The sequence below is a fragment of the Chiloscyllium plagiosum genome, unplaced genomic scaffold, assembly GCF_037043375.1.
Source record: "Chiloscyllium plagiosum isolate Xiang-an unplaced genomic scaffold, Cpla_swu_hap1 HiC_scaffold_10, whole genome shotgun sequence".
Taxonomy (NCBI): Eukaryota; Metazoa; Chordata; class Chondrichthyes; order Orectolobiformes; family Hemiscylliidae; genus Chiloscyllium; species Chiloscyllium plagiosum.
In genome coordinates this window covers 68,153,898-68,175,052 of record NW_028270148.1, presented here as the reverse complement: position 1 = coordinate 68,175,052, position 21,155 = coordinate 68,153,898, and the positions used below count along the sequence as shown (strand labels likewise).

Sequence of the window (21,155 nt, the reverse complement as noted above, 5' to 3'; positions counted from 1 at the left end):
ATAAAGCAGTATTCTCACTGCAAAAGTTCAAATCATTTTGAACATCTTGTTTGGCCAGAAAGAAGCATAATATGTGGCTACAGATAGCCCCTAGAGAGAGAGATCAACAGAAGATCCTGATAAATCACTCCACGTCATACAACAGGTTGGTTCAGTCAGGTCGTTAGACAATGAATGATATATGACTATTGGAATGATGACTGCAGCAGGAGAACAACAAATCAACATGAAACTTAAGAAGTATCCTTGTATGTCACACAACATCATGACCTTCATAGACCTATATGAAATGGCTCAACGCAACAATCCAAAAAATGAATCTTTCTAAAGTAAGGTTGAGGCTATATAATAGCACTATATTTGTGTCGAGAGGATAAACTATTCAGACTCCAATTTAATGACAAGAAAAAGATCAAGTGTTCCATGTCATAGATGGCAAGTAAAAGCCACTCCTCTGAGACGAAGCAGAGTAAAACTTAGACTGTTTACCTTTGATATACCGGAAATGATTTGCTGCAAGGCACAGCACACTAAAGTATTGACTGCAGAAGAGATCCTAGAGAAATGCAAGATGTGTTTACAGGTTTAGAATGATATCTCAAAGTAAATGAAAGAGGGGGAACCAATTCAGCATCTACCAAGGAAAGTTCCAGCTGTTCGCAAGACCAGCCTTCAGGACAAGATAGAAGAACTCGAAAAGAAATAATCAAGAAAGTGACAACTCCAAAATACTAACAGCGTGATATGAGTGAAGCAAAGTTTGTGTGAAGATTTGTAGCTCGGGTGCTCGTTGTTGTGGTTCTGTTCGCCGAGCTGGAAGTTTTTGTTGCAAACGTTTCGTCCCCTGGCTAGGCGACATCATCAGTGCTTGGGAGCCTCCTGCGAAGCGCTTCTTTGATGTTTCCTCCGGTGTTTATAGTGGTCTGTCCCTGCCACTTCCGGTTGTCAGTTTAAGCTGTCCGCTGTAGTGGTTGGTATATTGGGTCCAGGTCGATGTGTTTGTTGATGGAGTTTGCCAACCTACTGGACATACAGAACAGAAAACAGGATGCTGAACCTATCAACAAAGACGGCATACTTAAACTACTGGACTTGTGCCTCACAACACACTTCACATTCAACAACCAGATATACGAACAAATCAACGGAACACCCATGGGATCACCAATCTCGGGACTCATAGCAGAGGCAGTTTTGCAAAGGTTAGAACAAACAGTCCTACCACAAATTCAACCCAAACTCTGGGTCAGATATGTCGATGACACGTTTGTAATAATTAAAAACACGGAAATAGAAAAACACACCGGATCATCAACGCCACACTCACAGGAATCCGATTCACGAGAGAAGAAGAAAAGGATAGCCAACTCCCATTCCTAGACGTGATGGCACAGAGAACACCGAACGGAGAATTCACTACAAGGGTATACAAGAAAGCCACACACACACAGACCAAGTCCTAAACTATGAAAGTAACCACCCCAACACACACAAACAAAGCTGCAACAGGACACTATTCAAAAGGGCCACAACACACTGCAGTACACCAGAACTGCAAAAAGAAGAAGAGGAACACCTATACAAGGTATTCGCCAAAAACGGATACCCGCGCAACTTCATCAACAGATGCCTAAGAGAAAGACCACGGAACGAGGACATACCACAACCAGAAGGACTAGCCACACTACCATACATCAGGAACATCTCAGAACTGACAGCCAGACTACTGTGACCCCTAGGACTCACAACAGCACACAAACCAACAGCCACGCTCAGACAACAACTCACCAGAACGAAGGACCCGATACCCAACATGAGCAAAACTAATGTAGTGTACAAAATACCATGCAAGGACTGCACAAAACACTATATAGGACAAACAGGAAGACAGCTAACAATCCGAATACATGAACATCAACTAGCCACGAAACGACACGACCAGCTATCCTTAGTAGCTACACACGCAGACAACAAGCAACATGAATTCGACTGGGACAACACTACTATCATAGGGCAAGCCAGACAGAGAACAGCCAGGGAATTCCTAGAGGCATGGCATTCATCCACAAACTCCATCAACAAACACATCGACCTGGACCCAATATACCAACCACTACAGCGGACAGCTGAAACTGACAACCGGAAGCGGCAGGGACAGACCACTATAAACACCGGAGGAAACATCAAAGAAGCGCTTCGCAGGAGGCTCCCAAGCACTGATGATGTCGCCTAGCCAGGGGACGAAATGTTTGCAACAAAAACTTCCAGCTCGGCGAACAGAACCACAACAATGAGTGAAGCAACTTAAAAAGCTGAGAGTGGTTAAGATAGACCAGGGAACTACAGACCAGTGTGTCTAACATCACTGGTGGGAAACTACTGGAGAAAATAGTAAAGGAGAAAATTAATCTTCCTTTGGAGAGGCACGATTTAATCAGGGATGGTCAGCATAGCTTAAGTCATGCCTAACAAATCTAATGGAATTTTTTGAGGAGGTGACCAAGTGTCTGGATGAGGGTAAACATTTGATATAGTTTATACGGATTTTACCAAGGACTTTGAGAATCTGATAAAAAAGGTAAACGCTTATGGTATCCAGGTTAACTTGCCAAGTTGGATCTAAAATGTGGTTAGTGACAGGTTATTTGTTTCACTGGAGACCAGTGTGCAATGGCATATTACAAGGATCAGTGCTGGATCCTTATTTTTTACGATATTCATAAATTATATCAACAAAAATATTGGGGGGGGGCTGATAATTATGGATGACAAAAAGATTGAATGGGTGATTGACAGGGAGAAGGAAGATGGATTAAGTTACAGGTAGATATAAATGAATTGTTCAGATGGACGACTGGCAGATAGAATTTAACCCTGATGAATGTGAGATGGTGCATTTTGGAAAAAGGGACAAAACGAGGGAGTACTCAATGTATGGCAAGATACTAAGAAGCTTAGAGAAACAGAGGGATTTTGGGGTGCTTGTCCACAGATCCCTAAGGGGGCAGGACAAGATAATAGGTAGTTAAGAAGGCAGACAGGACATTTGCCTCTGTCAGTTGTGGCATAGATCATAAGAGTAGGGAGGTCATGTTGGAACTGTTTAGAAATTTGGTTAGACCAGATGTAGTTCTGGTCACCACACTAAAGGAAGGATGTGATTGCAGTGGAGGAGGTGCAGAGATTTATCAGGATGTTACCTGGGATGGACCATTTTAACTATGAAGGGAGGCTGGCTAAGCTCAAGTTGTTTTCTTTGGAGCAGAGAAGGTTGAGGGGGGTCCTGATAAAAGTTTGTAAGACTGGAGAGTTGAACAGGGTGACTCAAAGCAGCTGTCCTCCTGAGATGAAGTAACAAGAGGACATAATTTTTAAAGAGAAAGACAGGAAAAGATTTTAGGAAAAATATTTTCACCCAGCAGGTGATGGCCATCTGGATTGCACTGCCTGGGAGCATAGTTGAGGCGGGAAATGTCAACCAATTAAAGGTTTTTGGATGAGCACTTGAAGTGCCTAGTGTGGGAAACTGGCCCTATTGTAGGTAGTAATATATCTTTGATGATACACACTTGATGGGCTGAAGGGCCTCATCTGTACTGTATGATTTTTTTTTGGCATTACTAATTTCAGTGTCTCCAAATGTAATTTTTCTGGTCTTTTAATAGAAAATTGGAGATAGCAACTTTACACACAAAGGGGAGAGAGAAAGATTGAAGCAGCCAACTTTTGGAGGTTTATTGCTCCTCTCTGTTTCATTTCCCCCTCAGATTCTGTGTTAAGTTGCCACTTGACCACTCAGGTGTTTGTTCTGATTCTGTGTTTGTTTTTCCAAACTGCAAAATCTCCTTGTTTATTCTCCCCTTTTTAAAAGTAGTGGCCATTTTTCACATTTTCGGTTCATAGTCCAAACATAACATATATTGTCTTATGTATTCCACCTTTAAGAGAAATGTTACTTTCAAATATATCTTCTACTGAAATGCATGAAACAGACAGCAAAGCACAAAACACACATACATACACTGTTCATCTGTACAGTATTTCAACAAGTTCTTGTCATGTTTCCCCTAAATTCTCATTCTATCATTTTCACATTCTAAATAATGCATCTGCTATCACATTAGTTTTTTTCTGGAAATGCGCACAATGTTTTACTTTGCTTGAATCAATAAGCTCTATTTGAATAATCTTATATTTCAAGTTTTAAATTTTTGAACAGAGTATTTTTCAGAAAAATAAATCTTATGTCTCTAATACCTATTCTCTGAATAAAACTAACGTAAATCTAGAATAAAAACACTCAATGAAAACATCCAAATCTTCACCCGAAACAGAAAAATCTATTTCATTTGCTTCCACAGTGAACTTCTCTGTGTCAGTGTCGAAGATTACGTTGAATTAGCTTGGCTGAAAAATTTATGCCTAATGATGAGAGCCATTGATTTCTTACACAATTCTAACTCAAGGAAATATTGTAGCGTTGATGCTTTAATGAAACTATTCTCAAGTGAAAATGTTTTCCCATACATCGGCTTTCAGGTCTATTTCCCTATTTTGATTTGCAGTTGTCTCACTAAATGTTCACTTCTTCAGATGGAAGAGAAACCTGATTGTTTCAAATAGCTCATCAGGTTTTCTTATTTCATAAAAAATATCTTTTATATACAGTCACAAACACAATTTGGTTCTGTACAGTAGCATGTCAAGGAAACAAACAAACGTTGGAGTTTGTCTATCAACCAAAAAAATCAAAGTTATCTCTTACTTGTGCAAGACTATATCTTCGTACATTTGAGGCACCGGGATGGTCTGATAACTGAGCAGACCCCCGTTTAACTTTGGCAGAAGGGCCTCAGACAGTGATCTAATACTTTATTAAATTTCCAAATATGCTTTATTCATATACTTATATATACACAAAGTCGCAAACACAATTCAGTTTTGTACGGTAACATATCAACAAAACAAACAAAGGTTTGAGTTTGACTCTATTAAAACAAAGGCATCTTTTACTTCAACCAGACTTTATTTACACTCCTGTGGGAACATCTGTTCTTTCCAGTTTGGTATTCTCACATTCCAAACACTTAATCTATAGTATTAGCACCCTTTCTCCCACAGCACTCCACCATCACAACTATTGCATAAATACTTCCCCTCCCACTTGTTGTCAGCTCTGAAGAGTCATCTCAACTTGAAACATTATCTCTTTCTCTCTCTCTCTTTCTCACAGTTCATCTAGAAATTAGACAAATGGGTGATTAACTGATGCGAGAGGATGAACAAATAGTTTACACAGAGTGAATTAACATTTCTGAAGAGGGTCACTGAACCTGAAATAATAACTCTGCTTTCTCTCCACAGGTGCTGCCAGACCTGCTGAGTTTTTTTCCAGCAATTTCTAATTTTTGTTACACAGAGTGTGTTGATCTCATTAATGTTGTTAAGGCATCATCCTGCTCTTTAGCTGAAATGTTTGAGGAATTCCATAGGTGAGTTCTTTTTCTCTTCAGGTCCATCTTCTATTAAAAGGAGACAGCTTTCTGATGAGAACTGTCCCCTTCAAGGATTGCTCTTGAACTCTTAGCACTTGTTGATATATCACATTTTTGGGGCTGACTTTCTATGTTGTGTCACTCATTTGAAAACTCTTTTTCCATGATCTCAGGGCAACTTTACACAACATAAGAATAATGGACAGTCCCTTGCCTGCCTTCATGTGAAGGTTAATTTTCATTGGCAAATAATTTCTTAAACACTGCATTAATAATAATGTACATATGGTGCCAGATAATTATTTGATGCCAGGATATCAAATATAGTGGCCTTGGTGATATTTGTTGACACTGTTGTTTTGTCCTTGCTCATTAGAAATTTTAACAGCAGTTACATGAGATTTCATGTTAAACAGGAAATATTATTTTAAAAAATTCCAAAGGGGTCTCAATTTCCAAAAGAAAGCAAGAAATTATTGCTGTCCACAAACCAATGCGACTGCAAGGCAGAGTTTGCCAGATGTATCTGAAACTAAGTGAGAAAAATTGCAATTAAATATTTCCAAAACCTGACAGCAAAAGATCTTCACCTGATCCTGGAAAGGATCAATGTTCAATCAATAAATGTAAAAACGTATGATAATTTATTGGATTAATCAACTACTTAATATAATTCTTGGCAAATTCATCTTTGAATTGTGACTATAATTGCAACTTCCAACCATGCATTGGTATTGAGACATGGAATAACAAGCAGCACTCATTAAAATCAAGTAACTAGTGACTGAAACGCCAATGCTGAACTATAAAGTTACCTTGTAGTATAATGTCAGTAGGCAGGACTTGGAGCAATCCTAATACAAGAACAACCAGTTATATTTCCATCTAGTATGCTAACAAACATAATGGTAAGCTCATGTTAAGAAAATGTATCAGGCCTTTTTTTTTAATGAACATTTTCATCAATACCTACTTGGAAGAGACAAAGTTAGAGTTGAGTTGGACTACAGACCACTTCAAACTGGAGTAGATGGAGTGGGCCCCCCTCAGACCCATAGTCTCACTTCCTGGTTCACTGACATACAGACTAGCAAAGGAACTGCAACGCAAACGGAAACACCTAGTAGAAGACTCAATCCACTCCATCCACTCCCATCCAGGAATTCATTAACATCATCAAAGACACCAAGATAGAGGACGACGAGGTCATGGTCACCTTCAATGTGATGGCGCTATTCACAATAATAAACATCACCCTCGCCAAAGAAATACTGGCCTCCCTGCTAGACGAATCAAGGACACAAACACCTGACAGCAACAACTCCATCAGCAAGGACAGCATCCTCAAACTAGCGGACCTGTGCCTTCCAATTCACTTCCCCTTCAATGACGAGGTCTACAAACAACTCAATGGGATCATCAATATCAGGGCTTATAGTAGGAGCAGTTATGCAGAGGTTAGAATGAACAGCCCTTCCCATGATCCAGCCCAAGCTTTGCATCCGCTATGTGGATGATACCTTTATCGTCATGAAACGCAACAAATTAGAATAAACCCACAAATATATAAACAACATCCTTACAGGTATAAAGTTCACCAAAAAGGAAGACAACAATAACAGACACCTCTTCCATCACAATAGAACGAAAAACCAATGGAGAGTTACAGACCAGCATCTACAGGAAAGCCACACACACTGACTACATCTCAACTACAGGAGCAATCATCCCAACACCCACAAACAGAGCTGCATCAGGATATTATTTAAATGAGCCACAACACACTGCAGCACCCAGGGACTAGGAGAAGCCGAGTACAAACACCTATATAACGTATTCAGGAATGACGGGATAAGCGCAGTCCGCAGATTCCTGCACAACAGACCTAAACAAGAAGACACAACACGCCCTGAGACTAGCCACCCTGCCGTACATCAAAGATATCTTGGAGATGACGACCAGCTACTCTGGTCCCTCGGCATCTTGGTAGCCCACAAAGCTACCACCACACTGAAATAGCTCCTGATAAATTAAAAGGAATCCGTACCATCAACCAGCAGAATGAATGTTATATACAAGATACTCTGCAAGGACTGCAACAAACATTACATTGGACAAATGGGCAGGAAACTAGCACCAGGATACATGAGCACCAACTAGCCACCAAAAGACATGAATAATTATCACTGGTATCCATACACACAAATCAAGAGGAACACCAGTTCAACTGGGATAATGTATCCATCCTGGGACATGCTAAACAAAGGAGAAAGTGAGGATTGCAGATGCTGGAGATCAGAGCTGAAAATGTGTGCTGGAAAATCACAGCAGGTCAGGCAGCATCCAAGGAGCAGGACAATCGACGTTTCGGGCATGAGCCCTTCTTCATCTACCAGCTCAGGAGCAAATTTATAACCTGCTAGATAAAATAAAATCTTCAGATCCATTGCGAAGCAGCAGCTCAATATGGTCTGGAAATCATCAACTCATTGGAAACATTGAATCTGACAAACAAATGCCTCACTTAAATCAATTGAAGTACCCAACAAGCTACAATTCTACAAGTATTGATAAAAAAAAATGAAAGTATGGCTGAAAAGCATGAAGGACATGTTTGATGCCACAACATCATCTTGGGTAGAAACATGAATTGGCTGCCCAAGACAGCATATTGTACAAGGGAAATAATCATTATCTCTTAGGAGTTAAAAGGACAGATACTCAAGCACATCATGCAAGCCACCAAAGAATTGAGCCGAGTCCAAAACCAAACTCTTTGAACAGGTTGATCAGAAATATCTAAAATATCTCAAGAATTAAAAATATTTTTTAAAATCCATGAAAATATTTATTGTTTGGAAGATGGAATTTATTGTTTGATGAAAACATTATTGTTCTATCTCTGAAGAATTTTAAAACTTTTTATAATAGACAATTAAGTAAAAGACATCAAGATAATCTTGTAACTAAGATTTGTAATTGCATAGAAAAACACAAACAGCATAATACTGGGGAGTGAGGGGAATAAAACTTTCAAGTAAAGTTGGCTATATTTTATTTACTATCTTGATAAGTTATCATTTGTGCCTTAGTTGATAGCAGATTTGACTTTGAGCCAGAGGCTGCACTCCAGCAATTGCAGCACAGAAATTAAATCTGACATTATTTCCTCACCTCTTCAGATTTACTATCATCATTCCTCTCCTCAAAATTCCCATCCTTGACCTCTCTGTTCTTCCAAATACAACACAGTTCCAAACTAGCTTCCCTATTCAACACATTTGAATGTTTTATCATCTCCTAAAACTCCCTGATTTTTCCAAAAATTCCACCAATCAGATTTCCAACCTTGACAGGGCACTGGAACAGTTCTTACAGTGTCACAGAAGACATATGCTGTGATCATTAACTTAGTGAGTTAACCCTCATTTTTCAAGGCTCAACTGCATCATTGTTGACCACATCATCCTCCTTCAGCTTCTCTCCTCTGTCATCTGCTGGCTGGGACAGGCCTTAACTGATTCCATTCTTACCGAACCACTTGCAGCCAGAAAATCACCTGCACAGGCTTCTATTTTTCATTCTCATTACATTGACACAAGGATCTATCTCTGGCCTTATCTTTTATTGTCCACATGCCATCGCTGGACAAGATTAAAAAAAGCTGCTGAAAACACTTAACTCTCTACCTCAACATCACCTGCTCCTAATCCTTTAAATTTCTCTAAATTGTCATACTGCTTGTCTGATACCTAGTATAGGGCAAGCAGAAATGTCTTCCAATTAAATATTACAAAAATCATATAATTATCTTCAGTCCCTATCGCAAACTCTGTTTCTTTGTCTTTGATTCTACCCTCTCCCTAACAACTGAGGCTGAACCAGTCTATTAATTTTGCAGTCTTACGGAGCCCAGCCTCTGACCAAATAATCACTCGATTGTCTGAATCCACTCAGTAATTTAGCCTCAGGGGTGCCATTTTTGTAGCTCATCTCCTAGTGAAATCCTCAATCATCCTAATAAAGCTTCCACATTTGAAATTCAGGACTTATCCTCCAGCTTTTCTTCTACCACACTGGAGCAAAACTCTGCTGCTTGTATCCAATTTCATACTTTGTTCATCCCTTATCTCTGTGCTTGTTAATATATATTAGTTCCCAATCCACCAGTAAAAGATGAATTGGTGCTTATGTAAACCTATTACTACCTCCATTTAGTCACCTAACTCACCTTTGCTTCTATCTATCTGCATCTGAAATTGTCATCCATGCCTTTGTGACCTTCAGACTTGGAATTCAAATGCTGTCTGGCCAGGCTACCATCCTCCATAAAACTCAACTCATCAAAAGTTGCAGCCTATACCTTAATCCTCATCAAGATCTTTGCACCATTATCCCCATATTCTGTGACATGCATTGGCTCCCAAATCCTTAATGTCTCATGCATTCTTCATTCCCTTTGCTGCTCCAATGATAGCTGTGCCTTTTGATGTCCAGGCCTCCCTCAATGGAATTTCTTCCTAAATCTCTCCACATTTGTACTTCATTATCCTCCTGATACCTTCAAGAACTATCTAAAGTTTTGCTAACCCTCCTAATATTTCAATCTTTAGCTCAACATTCACTTCTGCCTTTTACTCCACTGAAGTGTTTTGGACATTCCTCCGATGTTAAAGACACTATACAATTACAGGTTCCAAAGTGATGCATTTGGATTATGATAGTTTCAAGCACATGCACATATGCATAACCTAAGCCAGTTTACTTTCTAATGGCTGTGGATCAGGCAAGGCTCATTGTTTATAAAAGTCTGAAGGTCTGTGGACATTGTTATGAAGCTATAATGGGGTATAACAATGTATAACAAAAACATTGAACTGCATAACCAGAGATACAATACTTCTCCCATTGTAACACAATCTGAATATTGTACTCAATTTTGTCCTATTCATGCTGGGAGATATCTATGTTGAGCAAACATCCAGAGTAAGGTCACCAGTTTGACATTTAACTCTTAGGGCATCAACATGTTTAGCTGAAGGAATGTAGTCTTATAGTGACATGATAGAGGTCTCCAAAATTATGAAAAGGCTGTACTGTGGGTGGTTAGGATATTTGAGCTCGATTGAGAAAGAAGACCTAAGGGGCACAATACTAAAGAAAAAACAGTGGAGGCAAGATCTACACTTGACAATACTTTTAAACACTGACTCCTGGCACAGTTTGCCATGGACTGTGGTGATTGTAGATAGATTTGTTATGGGTTTAAAAAATGAAACAAGATGACTTTCTATGAGTAGAAGAAATCTCGCATGATGGAAAGTAGTTGGGTCTCATAACTATTTGCATTACATTAAGATAGTCATTTGGAACTTGCTTGATTGCTTTAAGAGATCAGAGAGAAATATTTAAAAATAGTTCATATATCTCTCCAAGAAGATGGTGGGTTGGTTGCTGATGCACACATGCTATACCCCTTGTCTAGATGGGACATGCCACATGGTCTTTCCTTGTCCGTCTGTTTCATATGTTTGTAAACATTGGCAGCTAATTAATGGTACAGTTTATCAATTCATTCTGAGATATACTAATGAAAGATACAAGCTGTCAAAACCAATAAGGCAAGAAATTGTCATTCACTTTTTTAACTTCACTGGCAAAAAACATCCAAACTAACTGAGCAACTTAATATCAAACATCTCAAATATACAAACGTATAATTAGAATTGTGTAAAGCCATTATAATCACATTAGGGATAAACAATTGAAATTGATTGGGTACTTTCTTGTAACAGCATGTATCATATTTCAGCTGCATATTCAAGAAAATACAGGAAGATTGATTTAAAAATATGATGCAGAACCATGCACAGCAACTCTTTTAAAATAAACTAAAATGGAGTCAGAGTGATGAAGAAAAGGAAAGCACCTGGACAAGTGAATTAGGTATGTGCACCGGTGACAAACCTTTTTTTTGGTGAAACCATAGAGGCAGTCACTTTGGTCTTTTTGAATCTCTGAGGTGTAACCATTATTATGAAATCCAAATAAATTAAAGATATGTGGCATATGTGGATAAGATGCCAGAGGGTTGCTGGAACCCAAGAAATTATATCCAACATAAAAAGCTTCATAAAAGAAAAATTTGGGCAAGAAAATGTTAATATTAATTGTTTCAATAAGAAATTATCAAAAATTTATTACAAATAAAGTATTTTTTTTCCTGTTTGGTATGCGACAAAACACTTCTTGGATAAGTGGGACTGGAACCTATATCTTTTGCCCAGAGGTTGGGATAATACCACTGCACCACAAGATCTCTTGAGGGAGAGACAGTTAGAAGCAATGAGGAATTTGCAACAGCAACAGTATGTGATGGATGGCAGTTATAGGAAGGGGGGGAAGTCTCAGATACAGTCACATAAATGGGTTAACTCAAGGAAAGGTAAGAGAATAGGCAGCTAGGGCAGGAGCCTTCTGTGGCTATACCCATTTCAAATAAGTATGCTGTTTTGGAAAATGTAGGGGGTGATGGATTCTCAGGGGAATGTAGCATGACCAGCCAAGTTTCTGGTATTGAGACTGGCTGTAATGAAATGAAGGGTACGTTGGGTTCCAAGAGATCAGTTGTGTTAGCGGACTCTCTAGTCTGAGGTACAGACAGACGTTTCTGTGGCCAGCAGCGAAAAATCAGAATGGTGTGTTGCTTCCCTGGTGCCAGGATCAAGGATGTCTCAGAGAGGGTGCAGAATGTTCTCAAGGGGGAAAGGTGCCAGCAAGGGGTCATTGTCCACATTGGAACCAACGACATAGGAAGGGAAAAGGTTGAGATTCTGAAGGGAGATTACATAGAGTTAGGCAGGAATTTAAAAAGGAGGTCCTCGAGAGTAGTAATATCTGGATTACTCCTGGTGCTACGAGCTACTGAGGGCAGGAATAGGAGGCTAGAGCAGATGAATGCATGACTGAGGAGCTGGTGTATGGGAGAAGGATTCACATTTTTGGACCATTGGAATCTCTTTTAGGGTAGAAGTGACCTGTACAAGAAGGACGGTTTGCACCTAAATTGGAAGGGGACTAATATACTGGCAGGGAGATTTGCTAGAGTCGCTCAGGAGGATTTAAACTAGTAAGCTGGGGAGGGGTGGGGGGGTGTACCCAGGGAGGTAGTGAGGAAAGAGATCAATCTGAGACTGGTACAGTTGAGAACAGAAACAAGTCAAATAGTCAGGGACAAGGTAGGTGTAATAAATTAAACTGCATTTATTTCAATGCAAGGGGCCTAACAGGGAAAGCAGATGAACTCAGGGCATGTTTAGGAACATGGGACTGGGATATCATAGCAATTACAGAAATATGGCTCAAGGATGGGTGGGACTGGCACCTTAGTGTTCCAGGATACAAATGCTACAGGAAGGATAGAAAGGGAGGCAAGAGAGGAGGGGGAGTGGCGTTTTTGATAAGGGATAGCATCACAGCTGTGCTGAGGGAGGACCTTCCCGGAACTACATCCAGAGAAGTTATTTTGGTGGAACTGAGAAATAGGTTCTCTGTTATTGGGATCACCTTATAGGGATGGTATTAAAGACCTCCTAATAGTCAGAGGGAAATTGAGAAACAAACTTGTAAGGAGATCTCAGCTATCTGTAAAAATAATAGGGTGGTTAAGATAGGGGATTTTAACTTTCCGAACATAGATTGGGACTGCCATAGTGTACAGGGTTTAGATGGAGAGGAATTTGTTAAGTGTGTACAAGAACATTTTCTGATTCAGTACGTGGATGTACCTACAAGAGAAGGTGCAAAACTTGACCGACTCTTGGGAAATAAGGCAGGGCAGGCAACTGAGGTGTCAGTGGGGGAGCACTTTGGGGCCAGCAACCATAATTCTATTAGATTTAAAATAGTGATGGAAGAGGACAGACCTGATTTAAAAGTTGAAGTTCTAAATTGGAGAAAGGCCAATTTTGACGACAAAAACTTTCAAAAGCTGTTTGGGGGCAGATGTTCGCAGGTTAAGGGACGGCTGGAAAATGGAAAGCCTTCAGAAATGAGATAACGAGAGCCCAGAGAAAGTATATTCCTGTTAGGGTGAAAGGAAAGGTTAGTAGGTATATGGAATGCTGGATGAACTAAAGAAATTGAGGAGAAAGTGAGGGCTGCAGATGCTGGAGATCAGAGCTGAAAATGTGTTGCTGGAAAAGCGCAGCAGGTCAGGCAGCATCCAAGGAACAGGAGAATCGACGTTTCGGGCCTAAGCCCTTCTTCATGAATGAGGAAAGTGTGTCCAGCAGGCTAAGATAAAAGGTAGGGAGGAGGGACTTGGGAGAGGGGCTTTGGAAATGCAATAGGTGGAGGGAGGTCAAGGTGAGGGTGTAGGCCGGAGTGGGGTGGGGGTGGAGAGGTCAGGAAGACAATTGCAGGTTAGGAAGGCGATGCTGAGTTCGAGGGATTTGACTGAGACAAGGTGGGGGGAGGGGAAATGAGGAAACTGGAGAAATCTGAGTTCATCCCTAGTGGTTGGAGGGTTCCCAGGCAAAAGATGAGGCGCTTTTCCTCCAACCATCGTGTTGCCTTGGTCTGGCGATGGAGGAGTCCAAGGACCTGCATGTCCTTGGTGGAGTGGGAGGGGGAGTTAAAGTGTTGGGCTACGGGGTGATTGGGTTGGTTGGTCCGGGTGTCCCAGAGGTGTTCTCTGAAACGTTCTGCAAGTAGGCGTCCTGTCTCCCCAATATAGAGGAGGCCACATCGGGTGCAGCGGATGCAATAGATGATGTGTGTGGAGGTGCAGGTGAATTTGTGGCGGATATGGAAGTGTCCCTTGGGGCCTTGGAGGGAAGTAAGGGGGGGAGGTGTGGGCGCAAGTTTTGCATTTCTTGCGGTTGCAGGGGAAGGTGCCGGGAGTGGAAGTTGGGTTGGTGGGGGGTGTGGATCTGACGAGGGAGTCACGGAGGGAGTGGTCTTTTCGGAACGCTGATAGGGGAGGGGAGGGAAATATATCACTGGTGGTTGGGTCCATTTGGAGGTGGCGGAAATGACGGCGGATGATATGTTGTACATGGAGGTTGGTGGGGTGGTAGGTGAGGACCAGTGGGGTTCTGTCCTGGTGGCGGTTGGAGGGGCTGGGCTCAAGGGTGGAGGAGCGGGAAGTGGAAGAGATGCGGTAGAGGGCATCGTCGACTACGTCTGGCGGGAAATTGCGGTCCTTGAAGAAGGAGGCCATCTGAGTTGTACGGTTTTGGAACTGGTCCTCGTGGGAGCAGATGCGGCGGAGACGAAGGAATTGGGAATATGGGATGGCGTTTTTACAGGGGGCAGGGTGGGAGGAGGTGTAGTCTAGGTAGCTGTGGGAGTCGGTCGGTTTATAGTAAACGTCCGTGTCGATTCGGTCACCCAAGATAGAAATGGAAAGGTCTAGGAAAGGGAGGGAGGAGTCTGAGATGGTCCAGGTGAATTTGAGGTCGGGGTGGAAGGTGTTGGTAAAGTGGATGAACTGTTCAACCTCCTCGTGGGTGCACGAGGCAGCGCCGATACAGTCATCGATGTAGTGGAGGAAAAGGTAGGGGGTGGTGCCAGTGTAGCTGCGGAAGATGGACTGTTCCATATATCCTACGAAGAGGCAGGCATAGCTGGAGCCCATGCAGGTGCCCATGGCTACTCCTTTGGTTTGGAGGAAGTGGGAGGATTGTAAAGAGAAGTTGTTCAGGGTGAGGACCAGTTCAGTCAGTCGAAGGAGGGTGTCAGTAGAAGGGTACTGGTTGGTACGGCGGGAAAGGAAGAAGCGGAGGGCTTTAAGTCCTTCGTGATGGGGGATGGAGGTGTACAGGGACTGGATGTCCATGGTGAAGATAAGGCGTTGGGGACCGGGGAAGCGAAAATCATGGAGGAGGTGGAGGGCGTGGGTGGTGTCCCAAACGTAGATGGGGAGTTCTTGGACTAAGGGGGACAGGACCATTTCAAGGTATGCAGAGATGAGTTCGGTGGGGCAGGAGCAGGCTGAGACAGTGGGTCGGCCGGGGTAGTCAGGTTTGTGGATTTTGGGCAGGAGGTAGAAACGGGCGGTGCGGGGTTGTGGGACTATGAGGTTGGAGGCCGTGGATGGGAGATCCCCTGAAGTGATGAGGTTATGGATGGTCTGGGAGATGATAGTTTGGTGGTGGGAGGTGGGGTCATGGTCAAGGGGGCAGTAGGAGGAGGTGTCCGCGAGCTGGCGTTTAGCCTCAGCGGTGTAAAGGTCGGTGCGCCAAACTACTACCGCGCCTCCCTTGTCTGCTGGTTTGATGGTGAGGTTGGGGTTGGAACGGAGGGAGTGGAGGGCTGCACGTTCCGAGGGTGAGAGGTTGGAGTGGGTGAGAGGGGTGGAGAAGTTGAGGCGGTTAATGTCACGGCGGCAGTTGGCTATGAAGAGATCGAGGGCAGGTAAGAGGCCAGCACGGGGTGTCCAGGTGGATGGGGTGTGTTGGAGGCGGGAGAAGGAGTCGGCAGAGGCTGGGTGAGAGTCCTTGTTGAAGAAGTAGGCACGGAGGCGAAGGCGGCAGAAGAATTGTTCGATGTCACGCCGCATGTTGAACTCGTTAATCCGGGAGCGTAGGGGAATGAAGGTGAGGCCTCTGCTGAGGACTGATCTTTCATCCTCAGAGAGGGGTAGTTCTGGAGGGATAGTGAAAACATGGCAGGGCTGGGAGCTAGGACCTGGTGTAGGGCTGGAGCTGGGAGTGGGGGCGGAGTTGGGTGTGGGGGCGGGGACGGAGATCGGCGTAGGGGCGGAGTTGGGCGTGGTGACTGAGATCGGCATGGAGGCGGGGTTAGACGTGACGGACATCGACATGGGGGGGCGGGGTTAGACGTGGTGACAGAGATCGGCGTGGGGGTGGAGTTAAGCGTGGTGACGGAGATCAGCGTGGGGGCGGAGACACATGCGGCGTTGTGGTCATGCAGGTTAGTGATGTCACTGGGGGGCAGAAGTGGCTGCGGCGGCGGCAACCCAGGGGGCGGAAGTGGCTGTGGCGACGACCAAGACAGTGTTATTCCCGATAGCCGCAGCCCGCGAATGTGTCGGCGATGGTCTTCCTGGCGATCGTGGAGGCGGTTGTCTGGGCGGCGATCGCGGAGGCTGCGAGGTCGGTGGGGCGGAAGTGACGTCTTGGTCCGCGGCGGCGGTTGTTGCTGCGGGCGATGTAGCAGACGCGTGATTAATGGCGCCGGAACGATTTCGGAGGCCGATGGAAGATTCTGGAACAGTTGAGGAACCCAGAGTGTGGGGGTAAGTACATGAAAGTTTTTGGTACTTACTGTCTTTAATTAAGGGTTTGGTTAAGAAAAAGAAGGAAGCATATGTCAGGTATAGACAGGATAGATCGAGTGAATCCTTAGAAGAGTATAAAGGCAGTAGGAGTATACTTAAGAGGGAAATCAGGAGGGCAAAAAGGGGACATGCGACAGCTTTGGCAAATAGAGTTCAGGAGAATCCAAAGGGTTTTTACAAATACATTAAGAATAAAAGGATAACTATGGAGAGAATAGGGCTCCTCAAAGATCAGCAAGGCGGCCTTTGTGTGGAGCCGCAGAAAATGGGAGAGATACTACATGAGTATTTGATTAGATTAGATTAGATTAGATTAGATTCCCTACAGGCCCTTTGGCCCAACCAGTCCACACCGACCCTCCGAAGAGTAACCCACCCAGAACCATTTCACCTCTGACTAATGCACCTAACACTATGGGCAACTTAACATGGCCAATTCGCCTGACTTGCACATCTTTGGACTGTGGGAGGAAGCCAGAGCACCCGGAGGAAACCCACGCAGACACGGGGAGAATGTGCAAACTCCACACAGACAGTCACCTGAGGCTGGAATTGGACCTGGGACCCTGGTGCTGTGAGGCAGCAGTGCTAACCACTGAGCCACCTTGTATTTACTGTGGAAAAGGATATGGAAGATATGGAAAGTAGCGAAATAGATGGTGACACCTTGCAAAATGTCCTTATTACAGAGGAGTAAGTGCTGGATATCTTGAAATGCATAAAGGTGGATAAATCCCCAGGACCTGATCAGGTGTACCCTAGAACTCTGTGGGAAGCTAAAGGAGTGATTGCTGGGCCTCTTGCTGAGATATTTGTATCATCGATAGTCTCAGATGAGGTGCCGGAAGACTGAAGATTGGCTAATGTGGTGCCACTCTTTAAGAAGGGTAGTAAGGACAAGCCAGGGAACTATAGACTGGTGAGCCTGACATCGGTGGTGGGCAAGTTGTTGGAGGGAATCCTGAGGGACAGGATGTACATGTATTTGGAAAGGCAAGGACTGATTAGGGATAGTCAACATGGCTTTATGCATGGGAAATCATGTCTCACAAACTTGATTGAGTTTTTTGAAGAAGTAACAAAGAGGATTAATGAGGGCAGAGCAGTAGATGTGATCTATATGGACTTCAGTAAGGTGTTCGACAAGGTTCCCCATGGGAGACTGGTTAGCAAGGTTAGGTCTCACAGAATAAAGGGAGAACTAGCCATTTGGTACAGAACTGGCTCAAAGATAGAAGGGTGGTGGTGGAGGGTTGTTTCTCAGACTGAAGGCCTGTGACCAGTGGAGTGCCACAAGGATCGGTGCTGGGTCCTCTACTTTTGGTCATTTACATAAATGATTTGGATGTGAGCATAAGAGGTACAGTTAGTAAGTTTGCAGATGACACCAAAATTGGAGGTGTAGTGGACAGTGAAGAAGGTTACCTTGGATTACAACAGGATCTTGATCAGATAGGCCAATGAGCTGCATTTTGGGAAAGCAATTCTTAGCAGGACTTCTACACTTAATGGTAAGGTCCTAGAGAGTGTTGCTGAACAAAGAGACCTTGGAGTGCAGGTTCGTAGCTCCTTGAAAGTGGAATCGCAGGTAGATAGAATAGTGAAGAAGGCATTTGGTGTGCTTTCCTTTATTGTCAGAGTGTTGAGTACAGGAGTTGGGAGGTCATGTTGCAGCTGTACAGGACATTGGTTAGGCCACTGTTGGAATATTGCATGCAATTCTGGTCTCCTTCCTACTGGAAAGATGTTGTGAAACTTGAAAGGGTTCAGAAAAGATTTACAATGATGCTGCCAGGGTTGGAGGATTTGAGCTACAGGGAGAGGCTGAACAGGCTGGGGCTGTTTTCCCTGGAGCGTCAGAAGCTGACGGGTGACCTTATAGAGGTTTACAAAATTATGAGAGGCATGGATAGGGTAAATAGGCAAAGTCTTTTCTCTGGGGTTGGGGAGTCCAGAACTAGAAGGCATATGTTTAGGGTAAGAGGAGAAAGATATAAAAGAGACCTAAGGGGCAACCTTTTCACACAGAGAGTGGTACATGTATGGAATGAGCTGCCAGAGGAAGTGGTGGAGGCTGGTACAACTGCAGCATTTAAAAGGCATCTGGATGGGTATATGATTATGAAGGATTTGGAGCGATATGGGCCGAGTGCTGGCAGGTGGGACTAGATTGGGTTGGGATATCTGGTTGGCATGGACGGGTTGGACCGAAGGGTCTGTTTCCGTGCTGTACATCTCTACAACTCTATGACCAAATGATGATGTGGAAACCTGGCATTGGCTTGGATACCAACTTGTTTAAGTGGGTGGACAACAATGTGCTCAGTGGACAGCAGTGGTTTTATAGCTTTGTAGAACAGGCTATATCCTATTAATTTTAAATTTCACATGGTGTTTACATGATGAGGTGCTTCATCTGAACTAAAAATTGGTAAAACTTAGCCCTATGGTTGAAAGTATATAATGTAAGTACTGAAGCACTGATCACCCCAGACAATCAATTTACAAATTAAATATTTGTGTGTTTTCTCATGAAAGCAGTCAATATGTACATTGGTGGAAAACAAGGTAAAGTTTAATGACTAGTTAATCATGAAATGTTTACTGATGGTACTTTTTACTGACCATTGTCTTGATTCTCTTGAAAACTAGGAAGAAGTAATTTTCACAAAAGAACATTGCTTATTCAGTCATCTGAACTCTTCATGACTCAATGTCTAACAGCAAATCTAAAACGCTCAGGATGAAAGTAGGAGCAATACAACCATATCATAACCTGAAACACAACAGTCCAATCTCCAGTCCTGACATACCTATCAATGACCCTCCAGATTTTACTGGTATAACTGGTGTAGCCATGTCCATTCCAGAAGCAAAACAACCAGCCATACATTTTGATACGGTTAAAATACAGAAGTTGACGCTATCAAAAAAAAACTTTGAAAGAGAAAAACATGACATTTCTGCCAAGGATGCCTCAAACAAAGTAAGATGAAATTTTCTTCATACCCTGATTTATTAACAATACTGGGAGAAAGTGAGGACTGCAGATGCTGGAGATCAGAGTTGAGAGTTTGGTGCTGGAAAAGCAAAGCTGGTCAGGCAGCACCGAGGACCAGGAGAATTGACATTTTGAGCATAAGCTCTTCAGGATTCCTGATGAAGAGCTTATGCTCGAAACGTCGAGTCTACTATTCGTCAGATGCTGCCTGACCAGCTTTGCTTTTCCAGCATCATACTCTCGATTCTTGTTAACAATACTGCCTTCTATTGACCTTCGGATGCTTGCCCTACAAGTTCACTCCTGTTATTGTTGCTTCATCAGTATCTTGCAGCATATCATCCTTTGAAAATTTGGTCCTTTCACCCATCTCCAAGAACAGTGTTGTTTCTTACTGTTTCAACTGCTACAATATTGTTATTATACCTGTGCTTTCCAAAGTTATCAAAGTTGCTATGAACTCTCAAATTATTTTTATTAGAGATGCACAGTTAAAAAAGAAAGGCTGCCATGTTGTATAGTGCCTTTTAAGATTTCTTTCAGCAAATTAAATACTTTTAAAGTGTCATTGCTGCTACAGTGTAGGAAACTTGATAGTCGATTTGCTACAACAAATATGGGTGGGATAATTACCTGACAATGTTTTTTTTGTGACATAGATTGAGAGACCCATATTGGTCAGGACACTTCAGAGTAGTGCCATGTAATCTTTAATGTTCACTTGAGGTGACAAATGTTCCTTTGGTTTAACATCTCATCTCATCAAGATGACATCTCTGATATTGCAGCATCATTGAAGTGCATGTCTGGAATTCATAGCCAAGTTTCTGGAACATGATTTGAACCCACAGCCCTCTAACTCAGATATGAGAATGTTACCATTGAATCACTAAGGCACAATAGCAAGTGTAGCTTTTACAATGGTCTTTCCACTGATGAATTTGTTCTTGTATATTCCTGGAATTTTATCGTTGAACAAATTAATGAATCATTTACCAGTATCATCTTTGATGAAGTGTGGCACTGTTTGATTCTATGTAAGTATTTGTCATGAGATCACTCTTTGAAGTAAAGTCATTGTGGTTATCCTTTTGCTTTTCAAATCACTTTTAGCTTGTTATGATTTGTATTACCCTCTCCCTGACTATTGCTGATACATTTATTCAGCATTCACTAAATTCCTACAAATTGCATATAATTCTTGTTTAACATCATAAAAATATGTATCCATACTCACATAAAATTGGTGGGCATTTGACAAGTTTTGCGTCCATGCTATATTTTATGCAGTGGTGAGAAGTTCTGAATGACTATATAAACATGCATATTAGTGAGGTTTGAAAAGATTTGTAGG

General features: G+C 42.7%; 1 protein-coding gene across 2 annotated transcripts in view; it reads left to right on the top strand.

Moving 5' to 3' along the window:
• LOC122552897 (uncharacterized) overlaps window positions 1-21,155 on the top strand; it is a 70,325-nt gene that overhangs the window by 11,684 nt on the left and 37,486 nt on the right. For both annotated transcript variants that reach the window (XM_087991427.1, XM_087991425.1), the window contains exons 2-3: window positions 11,308-11,441; window positions 19,453-19,786. In XM_087991427.1, coding sequence (XP_087847553.1) covers window positions 19,514-19,786 — 273 coding nt within the window. In that variant the 5' untranslated portion in view covers window positions 11,308-11,441; window positions 19,453-19,513. The remainder of the gene's footprint in view (window positions 1-11,307; window positions 11,442-19,452; window positions 19,787-21,155) is intronic.